This window comes from Nanorana parkeri, unplaced genomic scaffold (assembly GCF_000935625.1).
Source record: "Nanorana parkeri isolate BGI_ZX_2015 unplaced genomic scaffold, ASM93562v1 scaffold296, whole genome shotgun sequence".
Classification (NCBI taxonomy): domain Eukaryota; kingdom Metazoa; phylum Chordata; class Amphibia; order Anura; family Dicroglossidae; genus Nanorana; species Nanorana parkeri.
Genome location: NW_017306564.1, coordinates 64,711 through 74,342, shown reverse-complemented (window position 1 = coordinate 74,342; position 9,632 = coordinate 64,711). Strand labels below are relative to the sequence as shown.

Below are 9,632 nucleotides of genomic sequence, written 5' to 3'. Positions count from 1 at the left end.
GACCCAGCTTCCATCAGGTATTTTCCTCTTTAGGATCTGGAACTTCTGTGCCCTCAGCATCTGCAACTGCCAAGGACCACTCCAGTTAAATGAGAGTATCTTCTTAGAACAAGGCACCCAACACCTGCCACGTGTATGGGCCCAGTGAAGTATCAGTGTATCCTTAGGCCTCCAGGCCCCTCAGCACCTGCCATGTGCTGAGGCCCAGGCCATTTGCTCTGCATCACACACAGTCCTCCTAGGGCAAGGCCCCTAGGGGGAAGAGAGCTCTCCACAATGTCCCCAGACCTTTTATTACCTGCCCTCAACCATGCCTCTGAGTCATCCTACTCAGGGATTGGCTAGGGCCAGGTGCATAGTCATAACCTGAGGGTGGATCCTCCCTCACTGTATGCCAAGGCTCCCTTTTCCTCAGCAACAGGAGGAGCAATCGATCCAGCAGATTCAGGGACACCTATAGAGTGCAGAGCTCTGTATAATCAGTATCTAGACTGGTTACAGTCCAGGTATCTCTAAATTGAATAGCAACATTTTAGAGGGCGCTACAGTATATAAAGGAAGATGGAGAGGAAAATAGCACACCCAAACCGAATGTGTGCCTATTTGATAATAATGTTTCCTTAAAGCTGTACTCTAAGCATAGAGGGAGCTGTTTCAACTACCAAAGCATTTGTAGATTTTTGTGCAGCCAATCTTTTGATTCGCACATCCCTGCCAAACGGCAAAGCCATGATAGTGAGCTCAGTTTTCTCTACTGCAGTTAAAGCACAACTCCAGGTTTCAACCAGCTCAAAGGCAAGACAACTGTTGTTTAAGCACACACATGAAGCCACACAAATTGCACTTAGAAGCATCTCAAACTGTCTCAATAAATCTAATTGAACCTAAAAGCACGAAACACGTTCCCATTACCCAGTGAGCCCTGGTCTCATGATGATGCTGAGATAGGGTGTGTGTGTGATTGACTGCTGGAGATAACAGTAAAGTATTGGATGATCATTCAGCTTAGAAACGGGGAAGGAGGATGCAATGAACAGCCCCAGAGTCCATTTAGTTTCTTGGCTGTATTAACAAATGTATGACACAGATGAGCAACCTGTAGCAGCCTCACACCCTATTTGCAATAATTTGTATTAATTATACTATTTCTGTCTATTGTGATGTCAGGAATTTTTTTTATAAATTTTTAAGATTTACCCTGGCAAATTCTGAAAAACAGATCTTTTTTAATCTTTACATTTTCTGTCATACAGGTGGTGATGCAAAGTTGCTTGTGATGTTGTGTATTTCTCCTTGTCAGACATTCACAGCTGAATCCCTGCAGACACTGGGATTTGGAACGCGTGCTTGTCAAGTATCTAGAGTTCCTTCCAAGAAGAAGCAATAAACTAAGAAATACACTTTGAATTCTGCTGTTAATGTGTCCTTTTATTATGATCAAACAAATAAAGAGGCTATTTATGAAACCGTGAACAGCAAACTTCATTGAAGATTTTTCTCCTCACTATGACCCTCTCTCACCTCACCCTATTTATAAAAACATCTGTACTGCACATAGTAAATACTAAAGTTGCTCAAATGAAAGGACTGTGTTACGTATAAAACATAGTCAGATTTCCACCTTGCATTATTACTTTACAGCATCTGATGCAGGCTAATTTCTTTTGTCTCAAGCCATGTGTTGGCAGCTCTTTCCACATTAACACACAGTATAACATGTCTTAACACACCGCAGTGTATCAATAAAGTGTGAAAAGGACCTTTACATTTTTGGGATCTACATGGCTCTGTCATAGGGTTGCCACCTTTTCTTCAGGCCAAACCCGAACACTGTAGCGCCTCGCAGCAATTTTTTTGTAAAGTATACACTATGCATGTATTTGGAGTTAATCACAACTTTCGTTAATCACAACAGATATGCATTCTGTACATAAACAATGCCCCCCTAAGATGCAAGTGTGCCACAGATCCCCAGATATATACTATATAAAGCAATATCCATATACTTTGCCGCACTCATTACCCGATATCCCAAAAGCAATGGGTGCTCGTAATGACTGTGGATGTCACCGCTCACAACAGAACTCCAATACAGATGTCACGAGCACCAAGATTTCAAAAATCTTTTGTTTTTATTTATTTTTTAGAAACTTTTTTTAAATATATATATTTATTTTTTTAAACTTTACTTTTAGGGGCTTCAGGGAAATATTAGGGATCTAAACAGACCCCTGATATTTCCCTTTTAAAATACAAAAAAAAGAGATTGAGGACACAGAGTCCTCAATCTCTTTTTCGTCTCCCCTGTGGACAGAGTATGTTTACTATAACCACAATTATGAATGAACAGGAGGAGATGTAGATCACTTCCCATTCATTCATAATTGAGGATATAGTAAACATACCATATCCTCAATTATCTACAAACACTCAGAGATCGCTGAGTGCTTGTAGCCTGCTCTCCTCTCTGACACCTTGTCACAGGAGGCTGAGTGAGCGGTGCGGGAGGAGAGCTCAGCCTCCTGTGACAGCGCGGCCTGTCTCCGCCCCCACACCGCTCTGCCGATCTGCGATAGGAGGCTGAGCTGTGCATGGAGGAGAGATGCTGGCTGCTCAAAGTGCACTCCTCCCGCAGCGCTCAGCCGGCTGTCACACTTTCTCTCTTCACCCGCTGGGACACAGAGCAGCGCCCAGCGGGGAGGAAAGAAATCACGGATGCGCCGATGTATCAGCAGAAAAATTTAAAGCAGAACTATGAGGTGAGTGCTTTTCACTCACCTCATAGTTCTAGCCGACCTGTGACAATGAGACTGTCACAGGTCGGCTCAGTAGATCGGGAGGTGAGCGAACACATACCGGCGTTCGCTCACCTCTCGATCCTGTCACGGCTCTCTGCCGTGACAGGGGAGGGGCTGGATTCCCCCCTCCCCGCTCCGATCCGCCAGCGCTGACTGGCGGAACGGACGGGGGAGGGGGCGGGTACAGCTGGCTCTGCCTCTAGATAGGCAGAGCCAGCTGTCACTCACGCAGCTGGGCGGATCCAGACATAATTGTCGGGATCCGCTTCAGCTGCGGCGTCTCAGTATACCGCGAGCTGTAGCTCCCTATATACTGAGCTTAGGGTGACGGGAGGACGCTAGTTTCTCTCTTCCCGTTACCCTAAGGAGAACTACGGGGAAAAGCCTTAACCCCATAGTTCTCCTTTAGCTTTCGGCATTAAGCCAAAAGTCCAGTTTTTGGCTGATATGTTCCGGCGGCCGATATATATAGGTGCATCGTAGCCGATACCATTTTTTTGGTATAGAATACGAGTACCGGTATTTTTTTTCCGGGTACTCGCTGATACCGAGTACCGATACTGGTGCTTTTGTACCATAACTATCAGGAAGGCGGGCGGCGGATCATGACCCATCGCCTGGCTTCCTGCTTTCCCGTGAAGACGGCGTTCAAGTGAAAGAACACCGGCTTCAGAGGCAACCTAGCTTCCTATCCTCTGGAAGTCGGCAGGCAGCTAAATTAGGACCCCACCTGGAGCTCCTCCCACCGGACCAGCGCTGACTCGCCGCTGCTCTCCCGCACCTAAGGTTAGTGAAAAAAAACAATTAAAAAAAAAACTACACAGAGCAGGCCCAGCGGCAACAAGTGAAGCAGGCTTCCCAGCCAATCAGGAAGCCAGGAGGCGGATGATAACCCACCTCCCGGCTTTCTGATTGGAAAGGAAGTTGGCTGTATGCTCCCTTGGTGCTGCCGGTCAGAGGGACATCTCCCTCCGACCGGAAGTTCCAATATCGGGGAAGGTATCGGAGCATTTGGACGAGTACAAGTACTCGCCCAAATACTCTGTATCGGCAGCGATATTAGTATCGGTATCGGTACATCTATAGTGCAAATCCATTTTATTGATAGTTGTCATTGAAACGACAAGCGCATTTCTGGGCCTGATGAAGGGGACCCTGCGCGGCCCCAAAAGCGCTTGTCATCCAGCATCACCCCTTACAATTTTACCAGCATCATCTCTCTGCTCACTGTGCCTGCAATAACCAGCCCCCCTCTCCTACGAACACATACCCAGGCCAGCATCTACACTGTGCCCCCCTCAGCCACCACAGCAGAGACCTACATACCCCCTACTTGCTCACACATCCCCCTGAGTGATCACCACCCTCACCATTCATGGACCTACACCCATCGACCCTTCGCCGCTGATTACGCTCCACCATCCATCCATTGGTAAGTTGGTCATCTCCATTCATTTATATATGGTAGTAGCGCTTCTTTACTCCCCTTTCTCTTTGATCCCCTTGGCAAACGACGGACACCCCGGTCCGCATCTATAAGAAGCAGCACACCCATCATTCCAACAACCCACACCCAGCCACCCCCACCCTTGTGGCAGCGCTGCATCCAGGGACAACTCTCCCAATTTGTCGATTGGACGACAACTATCAATAAAATGGATTTTGCACTGACATGAAATCTGGATGTCTGTATTGGACTCTATGTATTATTGCACATAAAAGACGCCCCCACAAAACATGTCACTGGTTACCTGTGGCATTTTTTTATGGGGGCATGTTTTATGTGCAATACTAACAAGTGCCGTGCCCCCCCTTCCAATTAATATTTTTTATTAAACACTTTAAATGTTTTAAATACCTTTTTTAGAAGTTCAGAGGTCCAGGTGTGTGGAGAAGGACGGCAGTCACGGGGTTGGTCGCAGAGGTCTGACTCCCAGTCCAGACGAAAAGAAGAAGAAACTGCTCCACGTGCAGGCTGCTGGAGAATGATTTCTCCCACGCTCCCTCTCTCTTTCTGATGTCACTTCCTCTCACTAGCAGAGAGAAGGAGGGAGGGAGTGTCTGAAGACAGCGCCGCCCTGCGCTAGCATCACTCACAGCTGATCGCCCGCTGTGACACTGACAGCTGATCGTCCGCTGCTGACACCTTATCGCCCGCCACCGACACCTCATCGCCGGCCCCCGCTGACTGTCACCTCATCGCCCGCCGCTCACCTCCAGCTGTCAGGTGAGCAAGTCTGCAGTTTGAATCCCGTGCCCGGGTGTGCAAAAGGCTTGTACCCGGCACAGGATTACTAACCCGTACTGTCCGGGTCATTCCCGTACGGGTGGCAACCCTACTCTGTCACTGAGACAGCATCCTTTACAGATCTCAGCATCATTGTGTGGCTTCTCCTTTCATCCTCTGCACATTATTCAGCCATAGAGAAATATATAAAACCCTACATCCCTTGCCATGCATTTAAACAAAACATATATTGTTTTGTATTTATTGCTTTATTTTGTCCAGCACTAATACATTTAAAATAATTCTTTATGTATTTAGTAATTTAAAAATAAAATATTGCACATGGAGATTTCTTAATGCCATTTCCAGTCAGATGCTTGAGCTATATAGGAGACTGTTTTACATGGTTCCCAGATATATCATAGTCTGTTGTTTACAAAGTTCAATAGTTCAAGCCGGTAAAGTCATTAGTGCCTGTGATTTCAGGTATAGTCTTTTCCTAGAGTGGCAAACTGTAGTCTTGCTCTGGAGTTGAACTGGTTACAGTGCACTTTGCACTAATAGCAATTGTGAGATGTAGATTACTCAGCATTTCTAGTATTTCGCCAGAAGGGTCGTGATACCCTTGATCCAGTGCATTACCCATAAAGTACTTATATTTCATCACAGGGTTCTTTTTTACACTTTACTGTGTGGATTAGCTTGTTTTGTTGTTTTTTAAATGTTTTGTTGGTTTCCATCATCTCTACTGTAACATATGCGTACAAGGTTTAAATTCCAGCTGGTCAATAAACTGTTCTGCTACTATTTTTATACTTAGCTTTTTTTTAAACTAAATTACAATATTTTGCAACCAGGAACATATACTACACACTGATACAGTTTTTATTTAAACCCTTGGTTCTCAACTGGTGGGTCGTGACCCAAAAGTGGGTCGCGACACTGCGTTCAGTGGGTCGCCGCATGCCTTCCACTTTCTAGGCGAGAGGCTCCTCTGCCTTCTCCTAGTGCAGCACGGTCAGTTCTCACAGCAAGCAGCCATTCAAAATATGCTGCCCGGCGCCGAGTGTCAGCTTTAGGAGGGGTGGGGTGGGATGGGGCCATGGCCGCAAGGGTACATCCATACGTGCATTGCTTACATTGCTTACAGCTCCCTCGCTTGCCCTGTAGAGGAGCCTGGACCAGAGTGATGTCTGGCTTCCAGCACCTCTACAGGGCACACAAGGGAGCTGTACAAGCAATGCACATATGGATGGAGCTCCGTCACAGCACACACTGGACCCCAGGTTGAGGATCCACTCCAGTTCTCATAAGGTAGGGAGACTGGTGGATCTTAAAAAAAAGAGTGTGGAGTGTGAATGTGTGTGTGATAATGTCTGTAAGTGTGTGAAATTGTGTCTGTGGGTGTGTGTGTATCTGTCGGTGTTTTTGAGGGACCGTTCACACTAGTACAGTGCGTTAATCAGACAGTCCTGTGCGAATAACGCACTTTACCACGCAATCGCACCTACCGTGCATTTTGATGTGGGAGGTGTGTTGCATTGCCATTAATTTGAATGGTACCCCAAACGCACCTCTTACCCACAGTTCGACTGCCCGCACCGGAATGCATTGTACCGCAATGCCGTGCCTTCCAGTGCGGTGCGACTTGGGTCACGACTTAATGACCAAGGACAAATGTGGGTCCTGAGGTTATGCAGGTTGAGAACCACTGATTTAAACTGTACCACATAATATGTAAATATAAGTCTACAAATTACTTATATTTCTACAAATGCATCGCACATGCTACAACAGTGCCCTCTTGTGAAAGAAAAAAAATTATAAAACATTTCTCTATGTTTTAGATTATTTTTTGCATATTTGTTGCATGATCAGGGACTTGAAGTTATATTATCTGACCAATACCAATACACTCCTATACAGCAAGTAAAATTTCTACTGGAAGCTATTCAGTTTATACACTGCCTGGCCAAAAAATAAAATGTCACCACGTGGATTTAGCTAAGCGAATATGTAAGAGCCTTTCATTGCATAAATGATCTGGGGTTGCTTCAGTTGGTCGATCTAGGTTCACCAACGTTATGTCCCCAAAAAATGAGATCAGCTACCTATCTGAATATACTGACTGATCAGGTTTTTCCATCAATGGGTTTCTTCTTCCCTAATGGCATGGGCATATTCCAAGATGACAATGTCAGGATTCATCGGGCTCAAATTGTGGAAAAGTGGTTCAGGGAGCATGAGCTATTGTTTTCACGGATTGGCCACCACAGAGTCCAGACCTTAACCCCTTTGAGAATTCTTGGAATGTGCTGGATGGAATAAATGTTGTGACATTGCACAAGCTTTTGAAATGGTGCCATGGCAAATGTGTCCCGCAATCAAAGCTAAAGGCGGTCCAATAAAATATTAGAGTGCATGACTGGCCTGGCAGTGTATTAACTAAAACTTTTTTTCAAGATAGGTTCCATTTACAGATCAAATGAGGACCAGGTCTGAGAAGTTATTTCAACCTTTTTATGGGAATGTTTAAGGAAAAATATGTTTATACAAACAACTAAGTCACGAACTAAGCCCTCCATTGACTGTTTATAGATGACATTATATGCATCTGAAGGGGAGAAACCCGGTAATATTGAGGCTTATTCACAGCATGTGAAATTAAATTATTTCTGTCTTAAGTTCACCTATAACCTCAATCCAATAGAAGCTGAATTCCTTGATTTATCATTTAAAAGCACTCCTGGAAATAATATTACTACAAAGCCTCTGTAGATCTCAAAAGTTACCAATATTTTTCCAGTTCTCATTACAAACCATGGCTTATAGTCAATTTAAAAACAAGCTAAAATACTATGTCAAAGATTAAATGAAAATAAATATTCTTTAACCTTGGTCACAGAAGCACTAGATAGGACTAGACATTTCACCCAGGGTGAATATTTACCATATAAAGTAGTATTAAACTCTCAAACTTTTTTTTCAATAATGAATACAAAGCAAACAAATATACATTGTCCAGCAAAGTATTTCTTTAAATTGTTGCCCAAGCACCTACAGTCATCATGCTTCCAAACATATGACTCCAGCTCTCTCTCAGCTCTACTTCCCTGAATTTCCTTTCCAGTACAATATCACAAGGGAAAGCACAGTCTTCAACAGCTTGTAGAAAGGGATGAGGGAGGAGTGGGCAGCAGCGGAGTGGATTACCTAGCTGTGTTTGTGGAGGCACACAACTTACTAGCACACATAAGGGGGTTCCATAGGACCCTGCAAGAGAAAAGAGCCACCCTAAAACAGGATATTAGGGTTAGTGGTCAGGGGACCAGCTGATTCCAAGGAAACTACAACTTATAAACATCAAGAAGCAGCATCCATTGCAGGTGTTTTAATCAGCATCTTAAATAGCTTTAAAAGCTTTTGACTTTAAAGTCCATTTCCACCTTTTTAAGCGATTAGCATATATTGTGGTAATGTAGAGGTGCTGTGATGATGTGTAGCTCTGCCTTTGCACACAATACACTGTCCGTGGGGGGGTTGCCACTATGAATACTAATAAATGGGGGTGGAGAGCTCACAGAGAGCTCAGTTGTAATATACACAGACTGCTTGCAGAGCACAGAGGCGGCCATTTCCATGAGGATATGTAATGCTCTGGACTACAAATCCCAGAGACGTCAAGCTTATCCCAAGGATGAGCCCAGCTGTAAAGCTTGGCAAAACTTTAATTTCTATTTGTTGTCTGTTCTTGCAGTAAACTTCAAGGAAACTGACCCAGTAGCATTAAAAGTAATTTACTTGGAAAAAATGCTGCGTATACAAACTAAGTTACAGGAAAAAAAACAAATACATAAACAAGACAGGCTGCTACAAACTATAACATGCACCCACTACACTATCTTCTAGTACATGTATGATTTCTAGGAGGGGAAACACTGAAAATATACTTAGCTTAGGCTGCAGGCTCCAATAAATTCCGTGATGAGCAGGACCTGGCCTAGGAAGAATGGCTTCTCGTTGCAGTATCCTTTGTATGTCCTGGTCTTCAAGCAAGTCCTCTCGTCTTGTGAAGCGCCCTCGTACTGTCCCCCTCCTGTGAAGCCCTGGTCTGGTGAAGTGCTGTGCTGGTGAACTGTTGTGTTCTCTTTCAGCTACTGGCTTTTTATTGAGAGAAAACTGGCCTAAAACTTTGGAAGCGATGCCCCTTTCACCTTTAGGAAAATGCAATACATTTCACTTTCCCACCTCTAGGTGGCAGCGTTGTACCATAAATTGCCATCAGTAGTCAAGATTTGATTTGAGTCTTGACCAGGCTAGGCGTGACTGTTTACGATCACCATCCTATTGTGATACAAATCAATACAGGACAAGCTACACCATTGTGTAAAACCAGTTTGGCCTGTATTGTTGGCCACTTCCATTGTATGAACCAAGTTTCTATCAACAAACAAACAAAACCTCCGTCTCTATTGCAAATCTATGTGTGTCTGAAAAAGTCCACTAAGATATATCGCAACACGTGATATAAAGAGGAAAGCTAACAAAAAATTTAAGTTTCTGTGTTCCTTCACAGCAACTGGATATGTCTGCTTCACATTCATTCG

At 44.4% G+C, this 9,632-nt stretch overlaps 1 protein-coding gene across 1 annotated transcript in view; it reads left to right on the top strand.

Annotated features, from left to right (window-relative positions):
* KIF25 (kinesin family member 25) overlaps positions 1-1,387 on the top strand; it is a 64,397-nt gene extending 63,010 nt beyond the window's left edge. Inside the window, exon 9 of the mRNA XM_018557696.1 lies at positions 1,254-1,387. Coding sequence (XP_018413198.1) covers positions 1,254-1,387 — 134 coding nt within the window. The remainder of the gene's footprint in view (positions 1-1,253) is intronic.
* The last annotated feature ends 8,245 nt before the right edge of the window (positions 1,388-9,632 follow it).